The sequence below is a fragment of the Polypterus senegalus genome, chromosome 18 (assembly GCF_016835505.1).
Source record: "Polypterus senegalus isolate Bchr_013 chromosome 18, ASM1683550v1, whole genome shotgun sequence".
Lineage (NCBI taxonomy): Eukaryota > Metazoa > Chordata > Cladistia > Polypteriformes > Polypteridae > Polypterus > Polypterus senegalus.
In genome coordinates this window covers 40,039,313-40,065,931 of record NC_053171.1, presented here as the reverse complement: position 1 = coordinate 40,065,931, position 26,619 = coordinate 40,039,313, and the positions used below count along the sequence as shown (strand labels likewise).

The 26,619-nt window shown below is 36.2% G+C and overlaps 1 protein-coding gene across 2 annotated transcripts in view; it reads right to left on the bottom strand.

Moving 5' to 3' along the window:
* The window catches only part of LOC120519151 (latent-transforming growth factor beta-binding protein 2-like), a 389,450-nt gene that overhangs the window by 49,789 nt on the left and 313,042 nt on the right, over positions 1-26,619 (bottom strand). For both annotated transcript variants that reach the window (XM_039742299.1, XM_039742300.1), the window contains exons 20-28: positions 22,510-22,632; positions 21,052-21,174; positions 16,531-16,656; positions 16,198-16,323; positions 15,544-15,669; positions 13,910-14,035; positions 9,274-9,393; positions 6,119-6,244; positions 1,765-1,887 (exon numbers count right to left, since the gene is read on the bottom strand). In XM_039742299.1, the coding sequence (XP_039598233.1) occupies positions 1,765-1,887; positions 6,119-6,244; positions 9,274-9,393; positions 13,910-14,035; positions 15,544-15,669; positions 16,198-16,323; positions 16,531-16,656; positions 21,052-21,174; positions 22,510-22,632 (1,119 nt within the window). The remainder of the gene's footprint in view (positions 1-1,764; positions 1,888-6,118; positions 6,245-9,273; positions 9,394-13,909; positions 14,036-15,543; positions 15,670-16,197; positions 16,324-16,530; positions 16,657-21,051; positions 21,175-22,509; positions 22,633-26,619) is intronic.

Here is a 26,619-nt window from a genome sequence, read left to right as displayed (position 1 = left end):
CAAAATACAATTGTAGATATAAAAAAGGAATTTGCAAGAACAAAACCAGAATAAACACAAGACTTTAAACATTTACATGGCTTAGGCAATGTAGTTTATAGATGGCAGCAGAGAGATCAGACTTAAAAAAAAAAGTCTGGGACAATTTTTTGAAGTGGATCAGTACATTCGGAGTATGCTATTAAACATTGGAAAATCTTTTGTTTGTGCTCATGTTTGAATGATTTGCTGAATGGAAAGGACTTGTGTAGATCTAAAACATGTTTCATCTAATTTTTTTTTTAGGCTAGCAAACATTTTCTGTTAACATCTAGCCCTGGAGGTATGGAGACCCAAACAGTTTGTTAACTAAATGTCTACAGTGAGCATCAACAGAAGGTTTGGATAACACTGTAATATTACCTTCAATTACTATTCTAATATTAAGCTTTACCTAATATTGATTCATACCATTTTAATTAATAACAGAATTTATTTCAACAAACTTTTTTAAGGGGAATGTAATTGCATCAGCGTTAGAATGTAGTGATGCAGTTGTGCAATTCTAATCTGCTCACTATAAGGCACTTTGTATACGTGAGAGCTACATGTGTCACTTTAAAGTATTTTTTCGAAAGTCATAGTCTTTGGACGCAATACCTGCTACAGTACTTTCATTAATGTAATAAATTCAGATAATATATATATATATATATATATATATATAAAACATATTATTATTATACATAACCAGTAATGGTGTACTGCACAATAACGTGCAGTGAATACACTTGACTTGAGCATTCCTACAGTTTTCATTCTCTTTCTCTGTTTAGCATTTGTTTGCTCAGAGGTTGATGCGCTTGCTGCCTCCTGAGCAGCTCTTCTTTCTCCACCCTACGGCCCGCTGCTTCTCTTCTTTCATTGGCATCTTTTCACATTAAAACTGAGTAAGTTAGTTTTTGTGTTGCAATTACTTAGTACGTTTTCTTTAATCTGTCAATTAAGCTGGCACTTAAGTCTTCAATCTGCCCCAAGAATGGTTAGCAAAGGTGGTAGGGAATGAGAATGGCGCCTACGCATGCACCGCATGGCCACCCTGCTGCGTGCAGCTGAGAGTAGTTTCTACAATAAAATAAAATAACAATAAAAAGAGTAATAAAAATCATCACCCTGAAAGCGGATAGTAGATGTTACGTAGTATATGTGTACCAAATTTCAAGTCAATAAGTGAAACAGTTTGCGAGCTACAGGTGATTTAAAATCCTGGACTGACAAACGAACAGCCACGGTAGCATATTATATAAGAAGATATCAAATTATTGCATTTGTTTACATATAGGATATTGTTTCTTTGTCTTAGAGCTACAAGATGATTTCATTTAGAATTAAATTAGCTACAATCAAGCAATACACAATGGTGTAAGTTTAGAAGCAATGTTCCAATAAATGATTTAATAGATGCCTTGTACACAGATTTTTTTTTAGTAGCTGTGTCTTTGCACACAAACTTTTGTTTGATGAATTTAACTCATGTACTAGCTCCATTTTGATTCTACTCGTTTAAAATATCATTACACAAACCGCTTCTGTAACATTTAAGATGCCATAATAAAGTCATCAATAAAAATAAACAACTGATATGTCTGAGTGGTTAAGTAAAATACTGCATGAAGATGCAAATAACGGTGGCTGTTTCAAAACCATTAAAGTGTTTATTTTCAGTCATTCAAAAGATTTTTGATCTGAGAACAATTGTTTCTACCTGTTGAATCGTGTTCTTACCTTCACAATCTTTAGTCTCCTCTGAAAACTGAAATCCTGCATCACAGATGCACTGGTATGACCCGCCAATGTTCAGACACCGACCCCTGGAGCATGTAGTAGGCTCCTCACACTCATTAACATCTGCAAAGAGATTTCCAGACTAGAATGAGTGCTATTCATCCTCCCTGTTTTAAGTCAGTGGTTGTCACTTAGTTGTGATTTGTCCAGTATCTTCACAAGGATTCAGGGAGTGAGGCACACAATATTGTGACAGGTATCTAATCTTTGCATAATGTTGTAGGGTTTATGAATCAATTGCTTGAGTTTTTAAAGAAACCTCTGTATTTTCATGATCTTATTAAATGTAAATAAACAGCCATACCACCAGTTTTTGGTGTTTAATGAATGTCCCTGAGAGTTGTACTTTAAGGCCACTTTAAAAAGATACTATTGTCACATAAACAGCAGGAGATACCCAGGATTCTTTAACCAAAATAAAACATGACAAACTGTACACATGCAGCAAGTATCTGATTATAATAAATATGTAATATTTTACAAAAATCAATGCTTACTTCCCTGTTGTCTGTTTTTATTTGTGGATAATAGTAAAAGGAGCACATACTTTGACAGTGACTTCATTATTTCCTGTGATATATTTGTGAATGGGGAGTAAAGCAAGATAATATGGTGAGCACTCTTTATCTATAAGGAGAGGAAGCAGATTACTGTCATCTTCAAACGTAAATAAATAAAGGAAGAGGGAACTTCCAAAGTTTTTTCAATCTAAAGTAGACAAATCAAAAGGATACTTTAACATCTGGACTGTGGAGCTGCCAGAAAGAGGATAAGTGCCATAGAAAGTTCATTCCCCAACCATTAGAATTGTCTGTCAATTGTCAGACTATGTGATTTAACAAATTCTACACATAGAACAGAGCTATCACGAGTATGCATCAATGACCTTAATGGCTTCCCTCTATAGTGGCCAAGACCTCTGTAATAAGTACGAAATACTAATGGTGAAGTGGGATGTACTGTTGGTTCTGATAAGAACAAAAAGTAATTTCCTGTTGCTGACATTTGTTATGCTTCTGGGATTATTCAGTACTAGCTGTGTTACCTGTCAAAAACAGGTAATATATAATAAATGTAAAAATATTTGATATCTCTTGCAATACTGGTATCTTCAGCACCTTATCTTGGTATCCTCACGTGTGTCTGAGCCCCTCTTGACTGGCACTCACTCTGTTGAGCACTTTTCTGTAAAGTCTGCTTCTCAGAGTCCCATTATTTTTGAGGGGCTTTGCTCACCTCCTGTCCACATTTATACTTCCCATCTTTGAAGGCGACTCTCCACGTGCCTCCTATGCCTTTATTCATTCTTGTGTGTCTCAGTCACTCTCACTTCCTCTTTCAGTCAAGTCACTAAAGACCTTAGTGTTTTATTATATAGTACATTTTCCTTGGTGCTGTAAGGAGGTACGCCTTAATGGCCGACAAATTCACAATAAAATAAACACATATTTGAAGCAATCTAACATAAAAAGTGTATGTACTCTATGTATGTATGGTGCCTATACATTTTCAAACTGCTAAAGGCTGAATGACATAAGTTGTCAGGGATTTAAAATTCAAACCCATCATGGTAACAAACATCATGTAAATGTTTCTACCATAAACATTTTAATGTATAGCCTGAAATGAAAATATACTACTGTACAAAAGCACTTGACAAACAGAAAAAGACACCAACAAAACTTAACAAGTCATCCATAAAAAGGTTAATGTTATATCAACATATAATGCTAGTAAGTAACAGGTGATTTGAAACAATGAATGTGCGACAAATATGTTGCTGCCCAGTTGCTATTTTAACTGATTGACAGACATTTAATTATGAAACTGGGGTGCAAACTGATAGCAAAGTAGAAACCAATAAATATAGGAGAAGTTCTCTGAAATTAAACATTCACCTTCATAAATGTGACTGCTCCAGGAAAACTTTATTAAACTGCCAAGTTCAGGCTATGGCAAGAACATATGTATTGTGCCAGATGACAAAATGATCACCTACATTGTTTCAAACATTACACCACTTTATGCCAAAAGCAATCATCCCATTTCCAAGCAAACATACTGCTCCTTCTTAGAGGTAATTGTGTAAATTTTCAGTTAGGGCACACATTACTTGTACATTATTAAGCTGCATAAATAAAAACCAATATCTCATATATTATGACAAAGATAAGGGTTTGGGCGTATGTGAATAACATTTAACTAAAGAACACAAGTTTCACGTGAAAACTTGTTCTTTTAAATCCATCTGTCCATTTTCTAATTCACTTGCCCAGTTCATTGGGTTGAGTAGATTATAAACACTCTCCGCAGCAGTGTAAACCTGCCTTGAAAATGGCACCAGTCCATCACAAGGCACATCACGTTTGTGGGATGTGGGAGGAAATCCAGAGAAAACTCATACGGACACAGGGCGAATGTATAAAGGTCAATGGAGATATTGACTAAGCAGGATTTGTGTCTACAACTCCGAACCAGTGAGGCAACATCACTAACCACAGTGCCACCCTCCTTAGGTTAACTAATATTAACAAATAAAGTTGCATCTCTTGGCTGATTATTCATATATTAATAAGTAGTCTATATTTTATTTTAGCACAGTAAATCCCAAATAGATTTCTAGAACACTTACTATCCAAAAACAGATCCATCCAAGATCTTTTTTTACTGGCCATTTCATAAAATCAAATGTATAATGGATTTTTCATCAATATTTAATATCCTTTACATGATCAATAATATGACATAAAATGATATTTTGGCACCTCATGGAAAGATTATGTCATTGCAATCATATCTACAAATATAACTGGCACATTGTACAATCAAAATCAAATGAAGTACTTAAATCAGCATCCTCTACATGTAATGCAAGTATTTATTAAACAACTATTAAATGTGTTAAAAAAAAGAGGATTGCTCATGCTAAACTGTCAGGGAGCAAAGATATGTCCACTATGAAAAGTACTGGCATCTAACTCCACATGCCTCATTGCTTGTCATCTCCTCTCCATAGGAATGCACCAGAAGTGCAGGGGCCAGAATATACCCACCAAGACTAACTGAAGTAAAGGATGTCAATCTGGCCTTTCTAGGGAGTAAACACATTTCTTGGCACTGCATGAGAGAATAACAGTCAGGGAGACCAATAAAAAGGCTGTAAATCTACACCCGATTAATGATTAAAAATATCTGGTTTGAAGAGAAAAGTCTGTGGGACATTCCCAAAAGAAAGACGTGTATCTCTATGTCTCTATCAGCAGTCTGTCTTCACCCACATTGTCTCTAGCTCCAATAAACTATTAGCTTTTCTTAAACATCTTTTTCATTTAACATCAAAAGAAGCTGCAAACCTCTTCGAAAAATTTAAGACAGAACCAACTACACTGCAGCTACAATTTAATCCTCCTGGTCTATCCAAGAACCCAGAAGCACAAAGAACACCTCAACCTTAATTACCTCTGAATGATGGTAACAGAGAAACGCAGATTCATTTCTGATGAACTAATGACCTAATCAGACAGACAGAAGGCACTCTTGAAAGGCACACTGAATTACAGTAATGAAAATCCTACTGTCCCCAATTATAACTATTTCACGGAAGCTAACATTCTTCAAAATGTAAAAGATATATGTACAGAAACAGCATTGTCTTCATATTGGTGTGGTATTAAGTGCTTTTGAGCAAAAGGGTTAAACCTGGTTCAAAACAGCCTGCGTAAATATTTTAAATAATCAAAAACTGAAAGGTCTAAATAAAACATGAAAAGTCCAAAAGAAAGCCTAACATTTTTAGCCTCCAGGAATATACACATCTAAACATATGGAGTTGTGCAGTCTTGCTGCTTGAATATAAAGCCAGACACACTATAAAGATGTTTACAAGAAATCTGCCCTTTAAACTCCGGAGATGTGTGCTCATTGCTTCATTAGTGTCAGGCTTGTTAACCTCAAAGAGACTGCTGACATTTGGCTGACAAACATCCCATCATCAGACCTACAACTGATAAGAAGTCCAAGACCTGAAGCAACTTTAGTGCCCATACTACTTTTTTAGATTATGAGATATGTAAATCAGATGACTTTAACTAAACTTGTGTTCAGTGTGAATATGGCTCAAGGAATGCTAAGCATAAATTGAAAAAGATAAGAATGTTATCAACACATAAAAATGATGAACATATTTCTTAAATAAATGAAATCATGAAATTACTGCATCATGTATTTCATTTAACAATAACACACTTAATTAAAACAAAAATTAAAATAATCTACAGTGTTATTAAACTCTCACCTTGACAACTGATCCCATCAGTGCTTGTGGCATAGCCAGCAACACAGAGGCAGAAGTAGGAACCTTGGCTGTTCATGCATTCTCCAGTAGGTCCACAGATATCCAGTGTCAAGCACTCATTCACATCTATAGAGACAAGCAAAAGTCATCAACACAAGTTAGCTACTAACCCTGTCTAACTAAATCATGGCAAGGATGATGGAGAGGTTTAAATCACAACTAATATTAGATTGGTAGCCATAATGTTGTCTTGCTGGAATATGTCTGCAGTGATTTCTTTTGATTCACTGTACCCCGTTCAGGATAATAATAATTCTTTACATTTATATACCGCTTTTTGCACTACTCAAAGTGCTCTCTACACAGTGAGGACCCGGGAGGTGAACCCACAGTCTCCTTACTGCAAAGCAGCAGCACTGCCACTGTGCTGATGAAGTGGTTGTAAAAATAAATGAATAGTTCAGGTGACTAAGGGCACTCTCAATCACTGAACCTTAACAATGCCAATGAGGCCAGAGAAATACAAGCCAAAGTACTTCATTACCAAAGTAATCACACAAGGAGGTGATAAATATGAGGAGGATAAGAATGACAAAGTAAAATAGACAAAATAAAACCCTAGCTGTCCCACTGGGCCTGGCTAATACAGATCTTGCATCCCTGTCTATGTCTAGGTGTTAGGGGTGTATATACTTGCCAACCTTTAAGTGCATCCTCTCTCCCACTTTCAGTAGGCATATCTTTGTTTATTTATCCCATGCCATTCAAGCTCTTGCCAAAGGTTATAGATTTAAACCATAGCTCAGCACATACTCCTAACCTCCTCAGAACTGCTTTGGAGAACAACAAGGGGATAATTTAGAGAGTCAAAGTTAGACTTCAAAACTCCTCATTCTGCCTTCTTAGAGCACCATCTGAAAGCTCCAAGTGTCTCTGCTGCCCCAAACCCCCATGATTAATTAATTAAAGGTGCAAGGCAAAGCCAAGATTATGTGTCAGTTATATTGGGCAGCAGGAGCCAAAAATAGAAATGAGGGTCTCTCTAATGCCACCTTTTAGTCTGGTGGACTCCTACCATACTACCTGGGCACCACCCTCTAATTGTTCATTGTTCTTCTAAAAAACTATTTAGGGGTTATCAACTCCAAAACTCAGTTGGATGTCACTGGCAAGGCCAAAGAAGCTGCCGTTGCCAGCACACTTATCACTAGGGTTCGTAATGATGCAGCTCCTATCGTGCATGCTGGGAAAATACCTGTGGCTTAGGTCCTTCAGTCAAAATAGATGTAATTTACTTATTTACCCAGCTTTTTCTGAATACTTTTCAGGATATACTTACTGTTAATTAAAGTGCATAACAACTAGTAGTGGAGAATAAATGGGAAGTTCACCTTTTTTAAAATATGTTTTAACATTTACTAACATATGCATTGATATTCTGACTATTTTTACTTTCCCATGGATACAAATTGTTATAAACTGTTTGAGGGACACCACATGGGGACTGGCATTCAGGCCGGAGCTGAACCAAGATCCAGTGGGATGTCCATAGTGTGGAAGGACAGGACATTGTCTCCCTGGGAATGCTAGATGGCTGCCCTCCTGGGTTTCCATACCACCACAGGGCACGTTGGAAACTGGAGCTCATTTGCTCAGCCCTGTTGGTGCTGCTAGGGGTTGCTGAGGAGACTTGTGAGTCCTACTTTATCAGGTTCCAGCCTAATCTAGAAGTACCCCTAGGCCGTGGTTTTAGCACACTGGAAGTACTTCCAGGTTTTAGATAAAAAGCAGCTGCCTGCCTAAACATAGGTAGCCAGAGGTGAGAAGAGGAGGAGGAAGACGAATCTTGCTTAGAGGACCAGAGGAAGAGTTATGGAGAGTGTAAGAAACAAGAGTTGTGGTTGTGGAGTGGAAACTGTTTTTGTAAAAGTTTCCCACAATAAAAACTGCTTTGTTTCATTGGAACTTCTGTCTGAGTCTGTTCTGTTGGGAGTTTGACGGGCAGCAGCCCCCACTGGGGACCATAACTGTGAGTAGGGGAGATATTGTGATGGGGAAAAGAATTATGACTTTGTGTTTTCTGATGTGTTTCATGTTTTACACATCTCTAAACTCAATTTGACTCAGTGTGTATGTTTGTCAGGAGTTAAGACTGTGGACAGGACAATTTAAAAATCGAACCAGAGTCTAAATGAAACTTTACAAAACATTGTAAAATACTAGAAGTCTATTGAAGCCATTTGCTGGACACATCATACACAGTATACAGTATATATATTTATATATAATAAAAAAGCAAGGAGGACAGCCCTAACCCTACCCCTTACCCTTATTCTTTATGTGACAGTGGCAATTCAGTGGCAAATCAAGCACAGGCATGAATGTTTATTTAAAAACTATTTTGACCAATAAAACAGTCAGTTTTAGTTATTTACATTTTGAAATGTAAAACATATATGTGTGCTAAAGTGTACTTTCAGTGTGGCAACACCTAAAACGGATAACAGTAAAAGAAAGAAAAAACTAATTTCAATTAAAAATTGGCCCTGGATAAGACCTTGCAAAATGTATAAACTTCCTCTTAGTGATGTGCACCATTGAAAATACATAAAGTTGTTGTCTGACTTTCCTTTTGCTAATTCTTTCACTGACTTTCTTTAAACAAGAATAATTGTCAAGACTTTAATAAAGAGATTTGTTGATGCATTTTAAGTATGCATCCAGCCATCCGTGAAAATGCATAAAGGCATACCATATTCCTCTGTCTATTAATTCATTCCTTCATTAATTTGAAACAAGTGCAGTTTAATATCTGTCAACCCACAAATGGCTATATTTAATGACATTTTCTTTCCTCTCTTCTAACAAACAATCCTTTGCTGGCAAATTGTAGCCAGACTTAATAATGGAAGTTTATTTTTCTTCTCATTAGATCTGTGCAGACTCAAAGACACCTTGTCAGTACAAATCAAATTCACTCTTTTCTAGCACTGTCAGTGATGCAGCTGTTCTCAACAAACAGTGGATATGGACTGTGTTGTGTAAGAGGGGAAAAATGGAATCTTACAAAAAAATATGTTAAATATATCCAAACAGAGATTTTTCATCTTGTCACTTCTTTCTTGCATTTTTATGTATTTATGTATAATACATACCTATGCACATAATGCCACCAATGAGTTCATATCCTTGAGTACACGAACAGCTGTAAGACCCTGGGGAGTTAGTGCACTCTCCCCCTGAACAAGTATTGCCATCTTCACATTCATTTACATCTGGAGAGGCAAATGATAAAAGTTGAAAGACTGCTGTCATTTTGATATTTTCATCAGACTACATATATTCCACTGAGTGAAACCATTCCCATAACATTCTTAAACCCTCTTAATCCAATTCAGGGTTGCAGAGGGCTGAGCCCTAACATGTTAGCATCACAGATCCACCTCACATACACTACATATAGGGTCAATTTGGAATAACCAATCAACCTACACAGCACATCCTTGGGAATCTGGCAGGAAACCCAGAGTACACTAGAGGAAAGTTCAAGCATACTTGGGTAAAAAATTCAAGCTCTACAACAACTCAATGTGGGATTTGGATCTATTATGCTTAAATCCAGAAGGTGAAAATGCTATGCACTGCACCACCATATTTTACTTGTTTTGAAAGTACAGTTTTAAAATTAGATAGCTTGAAAGTCTAAAATCTACTATATAATAAAGCACTAAGTTCTGTGTGTCTAGTCCCTCAGAGTAATCTGATTGTTCAGTTTGGCTTTGGTGATGTGACAAAAGGGGAAGTGCAAGTGTGAAAGGTACAAGGAGGATTAAAGTTGCACAATGAGAGATTCGCCTTCAAAGATGGAAAGCATAAAACCAAGCAAAAGGTGAGAAACGCACCTTGAAAATAATGACAGAGTCTGAGAAGCTGGCTTTATGGCAACACGCTTCAGAAAAGGAACTCCAGTGAAGAGACATTCACACATGCAAATACAGTGGAACCACGGTTCACGAATGTCTCGGTACACGTACAAATCGGTTTACGACCAAAAAGTTTGGCAAACTTTTGCCTCGGTTCACGACCACACACTCGGTATACGAACAAGCCAGTTTCCCTTTCGGTTTGTACATGTTCAGTCTCTCCCTGTGCATTTCCTGTGCAGTGAGCGAGCGAGCAAGAGAGAGAGAGAGCGCGACACACACACAGGCACGGGAGAGAGAGAGACACACACACAGGCGCGTGAGAGAGACACACACACACTCAGGCGTGGGAGAGAAAGAGGCACACACACAGGCATGCAGACAGGCACACGAGAGAGAGGCACACACAGGCGCGCGAGAGAGACACACGCACACACGAAAGAGAGAGCAAGCGAGCAAGAGAGGGAGGCCTGGACGCATAAGGTAGAAAAGGCTTGTTTTTGTTCTGTTTACAGCGATTGGTTCATAGCGTGCATTATGGCAATGTTACTTTTCTTAGTGGTTTATTAAATTATGGATTTTTCAAATGTTCATTTATTTCCCCGTGCTTAAAACTAATTAAAAAAAAAAGTGTTTTTAGCGAGCAGTTCCTAGCACTATAGCGCAAACTATTGAAGTGTTAGTTTTCTTTGTTGTTCAAAGTTTTCTCAGTGTTATTCAATGTTTTTACAATTAATTTACTATTAAGCTGTGCATTCTATGGTAAAATTAACTATATTTGTTTATTATATAAATTTACATACAGTTCGTACGGTCTGGAATGGATTAATTGTATTTACATACAATCATGTGGGGGAAATTGCTTCGGTTCATGACCAAATTGGTTTACGACCAATGTTTTGGAAAGAATTATGGTCGTGAACCGAGGTACCACTGTACAGAAAAAAAGTGCTGAAAGTTCATGAAGGGTAAGAGACAGCAAATATATTTAAATTATTCTATTACCTGTCTTTGACAGGTACAGTGGCTACTGAATACAAAAAAAGAGTGACTTAATGGAACTACACATTTAGACAATAGTTCATTATAAACAGAAATTAAATAATAAAGTGTGAGAAACACGTTCTGAGACAGTTTTGATTATTTATTTTACTATATATGATTCAGATCCTAGTGTTAATAAAATAAAATGGAGTGAATGTAAAACATTAGAGATTTCTCACCAATAGCAGTGAAGTATTATCAGTGGTTCAAAATGCTGCTTCCTTGGTTCAAATGTGATGAACACATCACTCCCTTAGTGGCTCAGCTACAATGGCATCCAGTGTGTTATCAAATTTTCTTTTTAACGTTGCTACTGATTGATAAATCTGTAAATTGTAATATTCCAGCCGTATCTATTTATACTTAGGAGTTTCTAACATTGGCCTCCTCATTTCTCTAAAGCATGAGTGTCAAACTCAGTTCCAGGAGGGCTGCTGTGGCTATTAATTTTCATTCCAGCTATTTTAATAATTATGAAATAACCAATTACCAATACAAATGGAATATGGTGTGTTATCTTAATTTTAAATGACTTGCATTTTAATTATTTACCTATTAAGTAAACATAACTAAATTGACTAACTCGATCCCATTTACGCTTAAGTATCCACTGTATAGTATCTGTCTCAATGAAATACTTGAAAAGGAAAGAGTAAATATCTATGAAATATTGGTCTGATTCACTAATCATTCACATAAAACAAAATCTGTTTTGAAAATGACCTCTTGAGGAAGAATGAGAACACTAATAAGCTAAAGAATTAAATAATGGGCTTCATTAACAGCTAAACTGAAGACTTTGTTAGGTGTAAATGGTGGCTCTACAAGGCATTTTGAGACCCCTGAGTTAAATGGACATCTGTTGGCTTGCTTTGCATCCTGGTTGTTAGGCTGCCAGTTAAGGAAAAAAAGCAATTAATCAAAGTAATCATAATTAAGGTAAAATATGTCTGTTCCTTTCGTAGCAATCATTTTTTACTAATTTAAAAAGTAACAAAAACCAACACCCACTGCTGCCCTCCAGGGTTTGAGTTTGACACCCCTGCTCTAAAGCCTCTTTTAATTTTACATCTCCTTTGAGAACTGTCTTCCTAAGACTATACATGCTGCTCTGTCACTTTTAATACGCCTAAAAACTCACTTTTTCTCCTCACAGGTACGCATAATTTAATTTTAATCAGTAATTCTGAATCTACTGTTCTGATGTTATATTTACTGCTGTTTTTTAAAATTATTGTGACACGGTTATATACGTTTAGTTTTAGGTGTTACCTAGTACAGTATCTGTATTCAATATGTTTTACAATGAAATTTAACAATTCTGTGTTAAACTTTAAATTATAATATTATTACAATGCAGAACTGAATTCTTTTCCATAACCTGAAGAGAGAGCAAGGGAGAGAGAGTGAGAAAGAGATGGGAGTAAGAAACACAATTTGAAGATCAAGGGCCCTATTTTTATCATTGTTGAGCAAATCCTACTGTGTAAAATACTAAAAGACTTCAGCAAAGCAAGTCCAAATGATCTATGACTGCATAGCAAGACATCGCGCAGTCGCAGACATCAGTTATAAACTAAAAAGAAACACATTTAAGAGGGAACAGAGGAATAACTCATTTATATGTGAGTGACTTCAGAACAAAGAGTTTCAAAATAGTTCACTTATTTTTTTACTTATGTTCTTGACATGGATATCCTGCTGCCTTTTAAAAAATAGTAAAAAAAAAAAACTGGATCAATAAGCCACGAACAAATAGCAAGGTTAATTGTGTGCAACCCACTTTGTTGAGATTTTTTCTGTTCCTTTATTATTTTAATGTCTTTCCAGTTTAACTGTTGATGATTTGTAAGGCTTGTCAAAACAGAGCCAGAGGCAAATAATACACAGCTCTGCAGAAACGCAGATAGATTCAGAGCAAAACTCAGTACATGGGAGAGATAGAGATTTTAATCCTAAAAGAGGTAACACTTTTATTGTGGTTAGAAACCTGTTTGCTTATTTTTAGCATTTAAGCAGTTTTTTTTTTTATTTTACATACTAAATTGTGTTAATGACATGATCTTGTTTCATATATGATTTAGCCTTTTATACGAGGATAAATCAAAAATTAAAGGCAATTTGAAAATTACTTAAATATAAATATATATATAAGAAATCCCTCCATACTTGTCCTTACAGGTGATGGAGACACTCAGTTTTGATGAGTGACCTGGCTCTTCCCTAATTGTATTTGTATAAACTTACAGTTGGTTTGGTATAAGTTGATGGCTTTTGTGATAAATTGATCTGCATAAGCAACATCTTTCAGTGAATCTCAGCAGGTTCCACTCCCTGTGCCCAAAGAACTCTCACTGTAACACATTGTTCAACAATGGTGTAATCCCACAGCAGAGCGTCCATGTTCATTTAACCTTGGCCTCACCTAGACTGATGGCAGAGTGCTGCCCTGTGCGTGTTCAAACTACCCATAAGCCATCATGAACGTGTTGTATTGCGTTAGCTTCTACCCATTGCAGTTACCGCATAATTTTCAACTTGCCTTTACCTTTTGATTTACCCTCATATAATGCCTTTCTTGTCCTCGGGATGTATTAAAAAAAAACATAATATAATGCCATGATATCAGCATTACTTTTGTATGGCACATTATATTGAAATGAATGACAACAGCACTCCATTATATCTGGTATTAAGTGATTGAATCTGCAAGTTTAAACTAGAGCAGGGGGTCTTTAAATTCTAACCTCTGAGATTGAAGAGGAGCAACTGAACAAGACAGTAGAGATCAAATATGATATTATTAGTTTGTTTGAAATTGTACCTTCACAGCTCTTGCTGTCAGCAGAAAGTCTATAACCAGCATCGCAACTGACGCATGAGTATGAGCCATCAGTATTCACACAAGCTCCACCAGGACATACATCTGACAAGAGGCATTCATTAATATCTGGAGAAAATAATTAGAAGCAAAACATCATAGTAGTTAGACAGGCTTTTCAGAAGCATGCACAGAGTCCTGAAGGCGTCTCGAAGGAGTGAATGTCTTTCTTGGCAGCGGCAGATTTGCTGCTGGACAAAATGTCAGTCCATAAAAGGTTACTTACAATTATCTGAACATGCGTGATAACTCAGGCAATATTGCTTTTTCAAACAATCTGACAGCATGTCTCTAGATTACTGAAAGATAATGGAATTCCAAGAGAAATCAGAGCAGGCAGGAAGAAAGCTTGAAAACTAAATACATCAGGCTTTCACACCCTGAACTCTGAGACTCATGTTTTAAACACTAAATGCTCCCAAGACATATTAAATCAGATTTATTTTTACTATCCTTGTATTGCAAACAAAATCTGCAATCAAAGTCATTATTGCTCAAGACAGGGTAAAAAAAGGCATGAAAAACAAAGCTGAGTAACAGTCCACTGCCATATGAGAGTTCATGAAAATATGTTTTGAAAAAGGGAATATTAAATGTGGGCAGGACATACGATACCTGTATCATTTATTAATTCACACCAGGTAGCACAAAGAGGTAACAAATATACAATTTTAAAGACTTAATGTAAGAAAGGATATAAAATATATTTTTTCAAATAGCAAAAATTGTGGTTACAGGCATTGTGTAACATATGAGATAAATAATATAGTCCTTATTAAGTAAATTTCAGTTGTCTACACAATCCTATCAACTTTTCCTAAATTTATTTGTGGACTGTTGGTATTTAGCCGTTAAATCCCTGTGACCTTAAAAGAATCCAGTATATGAAAAAAGAAATTAAAACTGAAGGCGTCGTAAATACAATTAGCGCTATCTAATTTACAAAGCTTTAGGACACAGGTCCTGGTCTGATTATTTGTTATTATCCTTCAATGTTCTTAACCTATTTATCCAGTTATGGGGAGGCTGAAGTCTACCCCAGCAAGCATAGGACAGGAAACACCCCAGGACAGGGTGCCAGTCCATTGCAGGAGAAACACAAATACACTCACACGCACACACACACAATGACTACTCTAACAGTGCCAATTCACCTAACTTGCATGTCTTGGGAAGGAAATCAGAGTACACAGAGGAGACCTGGACGGACACTGGGAGAACTTGCAGAGAGGGAGGATGTGAACCATCGTCTCCTTGCTGTGCCACTGTGCCGCTTTGCTGGTAATTAGGGTTAACTTATATTAGGGTGACAGTTTTTAAACTGCTCCAAAACTGGTAAATTAAAATACATTTTGGAAGTAATGTTTCATTTTGTGAAAGTATATACTTATGATTCTATGACCATATCAATATATGTTATTTTAGAAAGCATGAATTTGCATAGATACATTTGTGTAAAATGTAATATAGGCAAATATTCCAATATTTTGGAAGACATAATGAACAGTGAATTAATATTCACAGAGATACAGTATAAATGCAAGTGAGGAATAAAAGAAGCTCTTTGATATACTTACCTACACATTGCTGTCTATCTGCAGATAATCTGTGCCCATGAGGACAAGCCATACAAGTGTAGGAACCCACAATATTAGCACACAGACCTCTGGGACAAATATTGTGGGATGCACATTCGTTAATATCTGAAAACATGCCAAAAAAAAAAAAACTAAATCAATGGGATTTTATCAGAATGCTGGCTTCTTCCAATCTCATTATTTCTGTAAGTTAGACCATCTAATTTGTATATTTGCTATTAAGTTGCTCTTTTCTCCAAGAATCTTAGTTTAACTCAACTACAGCCATAAAAAACAAGCACAGTGCAGCTTGTGTTAAAATGAGCAGCTATCATGAACAGGATATCATCTGGCTCAGTAAACAATTCTTCTGTCCTAGGAAGTGCCAGAAACATTATTTTTCACACCAGACAAGTAGCAGGCCTCATTCACTGCACATGCATGCATGCGAATGGGGAGAGTCTGAGACAGTGATGCAATACTCCTCCAAGTTGTGAGTACACAAATCTCTCTTTGTCAGTCTTTTGGCATGAAACTAGCTTTTGGAAGTCCTGATGACCAAATCTCAGCTATGCCTTAGAAAACGTTGAAATCGGCCTCTGTGTGTTAAGAAATGTGAATGTATCCTCCAGTGTGTGGAACTCTAAAGCCTACCTTCACAGCGTTGTTTATCTTCAGAAAGACGGAACCCTTTTCTACATTTGAAGCAAGAGAAAGAGCCCTCCGAATTGGTGCAGACTCCACCTGCACAGATGTCTGGAAGCGTGCATTCATTGATATCTGAAAGAGAAATCACAGATTTGACATGAGCGTATTATAAAGGTTTGATTTACTAGATGCATTGTAGTTACCAACATTTAAAATGTGTTGCTAGTTACTCTCTTATAGAAAGAAACAGTTGACAAGAAGTCATGGAGCCTAATTTGAATGAATGCAATGATGCAGTATTTTTTTTTTACGTCAGATTTCAATTGGGAAGTTGACTACCTTCACATTTTAGATGATCTTCTGAAATCTTGTACCCTGGTTTACAGTCTGAACACATATAGGATCCTTCCATATTGGTGCACATGCCATTAAGGCAGGTTTCACTTTTCAAGCACTCATTGATGTCTAAAGGAAAAAAAGCAAGAATTTACAGTTTTTTTCTTGAATGGTAATGTTTAAAACCATTTTTCTACTGTGCAGATGTAACCAAATGGAATTGTATTTAAAGACTGAGTAAAAATTTAAAGGATAAGTTCAATATTTTTCAAGGCCCTTAACCTACAATTGCTGAGCGCTTTGAGTAGTGAGAAAAAAAATGTATATAAGTGCCTTGAGCATGGGAAAGGCGATATATAAATAAAATGTATTATTATTATTATTAAAGAATTATTATTATTATTAATTACAGTAAATATTAATTTACCATGTGAAACTGTTGTTCTAACATGAACCATATTTTATACATTTTGGAAAATAACTAGCTAGCTCATGCATTTTATAGTAGAGTTAATTTATCCCTATGTGAAAACAAATTCTAAAAACTTACCAAATCCATCCATTTTTCAAGCCAAAATTTTAATAAGTATTGAACTGCACACATATTCTAAAGCACATATCCATGTTGTTTTTGTTTTAAGAAGCAAAAAACAAAACATTGTTCTGAGATTCAGCCATTTTTAAATACACCGGCTGTGTGCTTCACTTTGCTGCTTGCCTTCCTCCATGGCAACCTTTCAGACTCAGAGACGTGAATTTACTGTGAAACGTCATCATGAAGCACCATTACTGACATTAAATGCTGATACCCAGACATGAATTGCAATCTCTGCTTTGTAGACAACTAGACAAAAATAACCAAAAAAGCCACACTTATGATGCCTCACATTCTTTTACTATTTAGAAGCTTATTTCATTATTTTGCAAAGATATTGCCTGCTGCTGTTCGAATGACCGTACACGCTTGTGCTTTGGTAGTCTAGTGAGAGAAATTTTAGGCTCACACATAACATGGAATCAAGTGACAACAACTGAACAGACTATAGGAATACATTTAGTTTTTATCAGGTTGAAGTTTAGTACAGATGTTTTAGTATAGACACAGTGGTAGCACAGAGCTGTTGTTGCTGCTTCACAGCCTTAGGGTCTGAATGGAGTCTACATGTTCTCACTGTGTATTTATGGATTGATTGGTGTCAGTGTCAATGAGTTTACTAACTCAAAAAAGTTATCCTCAGTTCTTTTATTGCCATGCCCTCAGCAAGACCAATTCATCATGCATTAAAAAATATAATAATTGATTTGTGGTACTTTCATTTGCTTTATCATGGTTAGTCTCTATTGCACACTCTGCCTTTTTCATTTTCTGAGTATTTTTTTATCATGCTTGTGCAAGGTAATCTTATGATTTAAGCACGCATCTGTCTGTTTTTACAAGGCATGGCAGAAAACAGAGGTAGAAGGAAGAAGAAAGAAGAAGCAGAATTGCAGAAGCAAAAGTAGGACTATAAGCACTATATAGCTTGGCGAAGAGGGAGGTTGTCAAAACGTCACCCATGACATCAGCTGCAAAATGACAAGTGAACAGAAAACATACCCTTATCTTAAGAAAAGGGTATCAAGGATCCATGATGAACTGTGTTTTTCCAATTTACTTTTGTTGTTACAAGCATGCCTCAGAAAGTGGAAGGTATGTTTTTTTAAATTCAAAAGCTTTGTTACTTAAAAATTGACATATTGGGTAAGTTTTCAGGCTTTTTTTTCATATTGGGACACAGGTACCAATTAGCTACATTATAAAACACAAGGTCAGGTAAGTTATTTTTCAAATTTTTAAAATATGTTTTACTTTAGGAAGCAATTTCATGTGGCAAATTAATATACACCACGATTGTGATGAAATAACTATGACTTGAAAAATACTGACATTATTCTTTCAGAGTGCCGCACATTAGACTAACCAGACCTAACTCAATAAAGGCAGAGGCTGCTGAACATTTGCAGATCATTCTGACCTGAATTAGCAATGGAACAAAATAGTATAGGAATTCAGGTTATGGGTAAATGGCAGGAAAATGTCATTTAAAATGTCTTTAAACTCTTATTTAAAGTGACACGATTTATTCTATGCCTTCAGACATACCAAAGGTGGACATAGCTGCTATTTTAATAATTACTATTGTTAGCATTTTGAGAAGATAATTGCAAGTATAATTACATATGTATAATCTTGAATAAAAAAAAAACAATATTGCATTTGAAAACCCGTTTTCAACATTTCTGGCTCAATGGAATGTGTTAAGTGAAGGCCTTGTGGAGACATTGACCTTGCCTGTGTTCTATCCCAAAATACAGTAACTAACTAATATAACACATTCCTTAAAGATTATCATACTAAGACCAGAAAAACAAGACAAGTGAAAATTTCTTCTAGGACAGCACTTGCTAGTGCAGCTTATAAGTAGCACAACACAGTTTCTTAGCATATCTGAAAGTTGTTTTTTTTTTTCAAATTAATATTAAATCCTTTACAATCCAAAAATGATGATGTTTGAAGAAATCCAAGGATAGATAAACCAGTTGTGGGGCATTTAGCTTTTACCTACATGTGACCTGTATTACTGAATGATCTGGCCACTTGTGTATGGGGTTTACCAGCAGTCTAAGCTTATAAATCCAGGCAATGGAATCTAGCGTACCATGATAAGAGCCCATCTTTTCAAATTGAAACTATGCTTGTCAGTCATTTACTCAGAAAAAGCTTGTCAATCTTTATACATTGTTTCTGACACTCTTCTACTCTATTTTACTTCTCAGTATTGTGCCATGGCACTTATGATCAATGCTGCTTTGCCAAGGTAATGCTCCAGTCCATGGAATGAGGAATCCTTAAGATTGAACACTTAGTGACCATAACACGGAATCATTTTTTTTTACTTTAGTTTATACAGTTATGGACTTTAACATTTACTAATGGAGTTCTAGAATATCTGAGAGGGTTAGGGGCAGCTGGTTAGCGTAAGTCCCCAAAACAGTGACTTTGATGCTTACAAATGATCATGAATTTCATAGAGGTTTGTTATCGACAGGATTATTGTTAACAGAAGTTTCTGTCTTCTTGGTTCTTACATAGAAGCTTTATACAGCACAACTTTATTTATACTTAATGTATAGAACTGTCAGGTTTTCCTGCGGGAACTCTGTTTTTTCCAACATTATAAAGTCCTGTGTTCTATGCTGAGTGGTATCTTTACACTGGCCCAGTATGAGTGAGTGAGGGTCTCTGCAAGAATGTACCTGTAATAAACTGACTCATTGTCAAAAGCATTACCTGCCTTGAATCCAGTGCTGCCTGGTTAAGCATCAAGTCACAGTGATACTTAAATGATTATGCATTTTAGATAATACAATGCTTTAGTTGTTTGCTTACCTTGATATGTGTGTTAATGTATGCAAATATTATAAGATTCTGTACATTTGTGTTACATTATTATAGTTTTAAAAATATTTGAAATACTCTGATCCTGTACTGAGTGGATAGCACTATACAATAACAAACTGAACTGAATAAAATGCTTAAGATGAAATGACATTATGCACGCTCAAAACATAAAAAAGTTAATCAAAATGAAAAGAAAACCAACAGATGGTCATTTCTGTAGTAGGTGGACTAGGACAACGTAAAGTATCCATTTATAACCATCCAGTTTTAATGTATGATGTCTTGAATCAAAATCATTCTATTTAAACTTAGTCCATTTCAATGTATGAGCTCTGCAGCAAGCAGTGCTAACAACTGTAAACTGTGTTCCTCTTATTTCAAAGTATGAATGGAACAACTTTCTTTACAATTTCCTACACTAATTACTTACAATGTTACTGGCTAGCATATATCTTTCCACTCATTATGTGTGAAGAGGTCTATATGCAAACCATAAAAAGAATTTTAAAAGACTGTGTGTTGGCAGGCCTTGCCAACTTGTTCTACTGCCCAGTAACACCCATGAGTTCCTATGACGGAGTACAAGGACAGAATTACAATGAATACTTTTTGTAATGACAGAAATTCCCCACAGTGTAACTTTTATCCTTGCCGCTTCTGTAAGATTTATAGCTAAGAGACGGCAAAGCTGACAAAAATGACAAAAAATGGAATTAATACACATGGGCCCATTATATAACATTTTGCTTGTTACAAAGAAATCATTATGGAAATGACAACAGGCGTATTATCCACTAAAGTGTGCTGTACCAGATGGTGTGTGTTATACAGTACTGTAATTAAACTGGAGAACTGTTTCTGGCACAGCCCTGCGTAATATGACACTCCGTCGCATGCAACAAGCTCATGAAGTAAATCTACAAATGACTGTCTTCAGCATCTCTTTACAAATGAATACTGCCTTACTATAGCCTGAACTTTGGACTGCGTATGGATCTGTAGCACTCATAAGCTGCCCATTGTAGATAAACACAGACAACATGAGGTCAGCAGTAAGAAAGAAAAACATTTGCTCAGCCTGCCTATGCAGTTTTTGGCATCTGCAGTCTCCATGAATCCCTGGTCACATCTACATCTGTAAGAGCCATCCACATTGATACACTGTCCGTTGATGCAGATTCCTGCAGTTAGGCACTCATCTTGATCTGAAAGTATCAAAGCAGATGGGAAAACTGAATGCCAGAAAGTTTCATTTCCGCAGAGATGTGAAAATGATGCAACAAAATGTTTCTGTTTATTTATGCTCTGGATGTTTTTAGAGTAACTATAAATTGTTATATGATGGCATATGGTCTGCAGCATATCTAATAACCTATCCAGTTACATTAAATATCTTAAAAGCAAAGAGATATAATACATAGAATTTTATGCTCTGTAATCAAATAGATGTTACAGTTTTGAATGCATTGCTATAATACATGGTTTTCTGTAGTTTTGTTTAATTAACTATACAAATGAATAAAAAGCCAAACAAAAAACAAAGGAAAAATTCATCAGTTAATGGAAATACGGTACTGGGACATTGCCACAGTCAATGTGCAACTCAGGAGCCAAAGAATTAGTTTTGTACCCTTTAGAACGTACATGACTGCACTCACCAGGACTTGCTTTACCCAGAAAAAGAAACATGGGGGCCTTAAGGTTCAGACACTATGCACAATTACAAAGGTAACTCATGCTTTTATTTCAAACTGACTGCTTTAAAGCTGTTATCATAGGCTATTCAAAACATTTCATTTCTAATCTGTAGGTTGTTCAAAATGCTGTTGCAGGCTTCATTAGTAGGACTTACTATACACTAACTTTCCATTAAACACCAATTTTCAAATAATTCTTCTAATACGTTTAATAGTTTTAGAAGGCTTGAACCCAATTTATTTGACAAAACTCACATTCCAGAGCAGTCTTGATCTGGAAATTCCAAGGATAAATAAATAAGACCACTGTAGAAGTTAGTGGCTTTCACTACTGAGCCCCAAAGCTTCCTGCTTCTGTAACCAATGCCCAGTCGACAACAAGATGAACAGCCATTTCTTTTGTCTAGCATAACGTTAATAGAGCTTCTAAATAGGTTCTTCAAAGTTTCTTAGTTATTTTTATTAAATACAATTGTAACCGTCAATTACTAACTGCTAATGACACATTTTTATGCTTGATATTCAATCACAGCACTTAGTAGCTACTGCAGCATTGACCCAGCCACAGAATGAAACATCTGAGTGACTGGGAACCTAACGTAAAAACTACTCACAGCACAGAAATATTGTACTATTGAAAAACTGTGAACTTCATGCAGCTTATATTTTAACATGTCCATATGGTAGGAATAGAAATTTTGGCCTTAAATGTTGACAATAATGTACAGTTTTATGCTTAAAGTTGCCTTAAGAACTATTTTTGAAACACATCCACATTCATTTCAAGCTGAAAACTTATGGACTGTAGCACTGTAAAAACCAATGTAACATCATACAGCTTACCATGACAACTCTTGTCATCCTGAGCTGCTACATATCCAAGGTTGCAGCTGCAGAAATAAGACCCTTCCAGGTTGACACAGGTTCCATTTTCACAAATTTTGTCAATAAGACATTCATCTTCATCTGCAAATGAGGAGACCAACATCATAATTTCAAAGTGTCATGCAACATAGAGCAATATACATGTTTTATTAACTCTCAGGTAAAAAAGAAATGATAGAAGCATCCTAATACTGTTTGAGACCTGTACACACAAAATCTAGGCGGGGATGCAAAGAATCCTGTATTCCACATTGATCCCATTATCTTCACACTGCTTCAAAGAACATGAACTATCTTCTTTGAGTATGTGTATGGTGCATATCATTGTAGTTGTTCAAGATGACGTACGGTAGTTACTTTGTAAGTGGTCTTTATTAAAGGTTTCTGCCAAATGTGCAATAATAATAACTATACAAGCATACATAAATACACACACGCATACATAGATTCTCAAATCCGCTCAATCTAATTCAGGGTCATTAGGCAGCAGGATAATCTTGGTATTATCAGGTAGAAAGTAGGAAACAATATGGGTATTTTATACAGTCCCCCACACTCATACTGTATGGTATCTAGAATTGACAATTAACCTTACATAAAGTACACGTTTTTTGGAGTATGGGAGGAAAACTGCAGTACTGAAACAGTTCCAGATCCATAGGAAAACAATCAAGCGTAGGATTTAGACTCCATGTGGCAGCAATGTTAAATCACTACATCATCATTCTGCCCACTATAATAATAGAAAGTAATAATAATCTATATAATAAAAGCCCAGCGCGGTGTCCGTGTCCGCGTTCCTTTTGGATGTATAGCAGCCCCGTAGAAAAGCCCCAGTCCGTCCTCTCTCAGAATTCCTGCTTACCCTCCTCCATTCCCGAAAATCTTTTCAAAAGAAAAGTAAAGAAATAGACAGAGAGTCACATTAACGTCTTCTCCCCTCTGCCTATTAAATAATAAATAAAATGAAATAAAAAAATCACGAAAGAAACAGAAACCACAACTTACCCTTACAGCGTCCACCGCGCTTCTGGCGTTACAACCAAGCACGTGGTGTATGCAGGTTATGAGGTGTGACGTTAATTAACGGCTGTACTACAACAGATTATATTGTTAACTATTTACACGGATCAACTCTTTTGGGGAAGTTCATAACAAAAAACAAAAAATTCAATTATAAATAACATGTGCACTTGAGTATTTCGAGCCCCGCATCTGAGTCGAATGGGTCCCTCTGGTCACCAATTCGTGTGTTTCACTATGCCCACTTTACCTTTCCGTCTTTAGCTACCCATATGCACTTGTACGAAGGAGACCTTACGGAACAATCATGACTGGCAGCCGCCCCACATCGCTAGTAATAATAATAATAATAATAATAATAATGGTTAAAGGTAGAGTAGCACAGTGGTTAGCGCTGTTACTTTACAATCAATTTACAATGAAGTGCTCTCTTTCCAACTGCAGGCTCCAGTTTTATCTATCCGTTTTTCTCAATTACTCATTTCAAAAAGAATCTTAAATATCTAATAAAAAGATGTACATCACTGTGTACTGCACACTTGATATTATATCACAAACACCATTCCACAGTGCCATCTACAGTTCAGGTGTTTATATGTTTGTTTCTTTGGTACCTGGCTGATTAGGTGACATGAATGGGACAAGTCAGTGGCGATTACCTTGTCATTTGCAGTCCAATCAAAGCATTAGTCAACAGGGCCATGTTGTCTACAATGGCTTCATCTTCCAGGAACTCCAGAGGTTTTCTTTTTGCTTCCAAACAGTATTCATATTAGGTGTTAGCTTTATTTATCATCATGTAGTGTATTTGTGATAAACAGTTCCAAAAGTTAATTTTCTTCTGGAGTGGTTTTGCCGAGTAGTGGTTATTGCTTTGCTTATGCATGGAGGCTTCAGAATATTTGGTTCAAATACATTCAGGCTAAACAGTCTATACATGCCCAGGTGGATTTTTTCCATGCATTCCAGTTTTACTCCCACATTGAAAGGTGGTCACGTGAGAGAGTTCAGTGACTAAGAATTGGCTCTATATATGAGAAAGTGGGTGATCGAGGGGGCATGCTCTGTGACAGGCTAATTGTTCTGTCTAGAGCTATTTCCTGCTTTGAGTCTGAATGCTTTCGCTGCCGGTGATTCTACAATCGAATAGGTGGGACCTCAAATTGGACTGATGACTTTATTGGTTCTCCAGTACTAGAAGATGCTAAACATGTTAAGAATTTCTGCATGTAAGACAAACTATATAAATCTAGATGATGAAAACAATTCTTAGCATTCCTTCTTCCTAATATCCATAGCATTCATTAAGAATAGGCCAATTTTAAACTCCATTCCTAATAAAGCTAGTTGAGGGGGAAGAGGCAGGTCACTGTAGAAAAGTGGTTCACCAATTCCAAAGCCCTTTATCAAAGAGCATTTTTGGAAAATTGCACAAAGACTTCAGTCATCAAATTTTATCAGGACTATCAACATGGGTTTCCTGCTGCTTGGGAAGACTGAGGCCACACAATCTGATGACAGCCAGAGGAAAAAGAAGGTCAGGCAAGTATAAATGAAATCAGATGGAAATTTATTTAACCATTTCCTTTAATGTTGGGAATGAATGCACTGATTCAAGGCAAAGGGTGGTGCAGCCAATAAACTATGCTTAAGATTCATGTGTAGTGTAATAAATCATGGAGGAAAACAGTTCAGCACAATGTAGATGAAGGCATCGGTTTCAAAGCACTGCAAGAAAGAGTTTTATCCTTATGTCAGATAGTGGCAGTAAGCAAATTATAGCCATTGCCTTTAGCTGTAAAGACAAATACAGGCAGCTGTTACAGTACTCCTACTCGTAATGTGTCACCAAACAAATCTCTGAGTGACGTCACTTAAGTTGATCTTTTCAGATGTAATCTTACAATGGTCATATTGATTTGATCAAGGATACTGCTTTCGTTTATTCATTATTTTGTAACAGCTAAAGCAATCAGATCATCTCCGTTACAGCAATAACTCAGCTTAAAGCATTTTATCTGCCCAGTTATGAAGTATGAAACTTGTAATGGGTTCAGATGGTGAGGCTGTGTGCAGTACGGTGGTGACAATAAAAATGCACTGGATTATATCAACCTAAATTAAACAGAAATCAAATTGCATTTGCCCAATCTGTACCTATTTGCATGTAAGATGAGTTTCAAGATGCAGCTACTGCCCACTAATAAGACACCTCTGCAATATAAGAAAAACTAAACATTTTTGTACTGGTTGAAGAACCTTTGGCAATATGTCCATTGTTTAGATGTGCACTGTTCTGTGCAAGGTTAAAAGGTGACAAAGAGGCATGTTATTTATTAACCCATGTCCCATAAGAAGGAATTCACTAGTAAATTCCCAGATCAAGTGTATTTGTGAAGAAAAGTGAGCCAGAAATGTCATGAATACTAAACCAGGTAATTTCCTAGATGGAAACATAGTATAATTCTCATAAATTGAGGTCTGTGAAAACAAAGCCAGAAAATGCCTGGGTAAAGCACAAAAAGTGTCACAGCATCCTCATATATGTCCAATGTACTGACATTCATGAACGTAAACAAATTCATAAGAGATTTCATGAAAAATGTCCAGAAATTGGTGGGCTTTTGAAATAGAGATACTTTTCTCCATCCAAGTCAACCAGAAAGTTGTTGAGCTGATTTACACAGCAGCAGCATCATGTCTCCTTGACAAATGATATTTAACATCAATGAAGTAAGCACCATGATTTGGTGGTTGTGAGACTGGTGTAAGAAAGGTGCTTATGAAAAGCTTTCTTAAACAGTAAAAATGTAATAACATTATTACACCTGCTCCTTTTTAATTGAATCTGCTTCGATAACCAGTCTATAGTATTAATTATATCTCAAATAAATCTTTAGAGGTCAGGTATATTACATTCAAAATCATTAAATACATACAATGAACTCAGCAGTTAGCCATTGCTACTAACTTGTACATTTGGTGGCTGTTGAACTTTAAACTAAATTTATGAACCTCTCCCTTCCCTGTTTACCTGGGATGAAA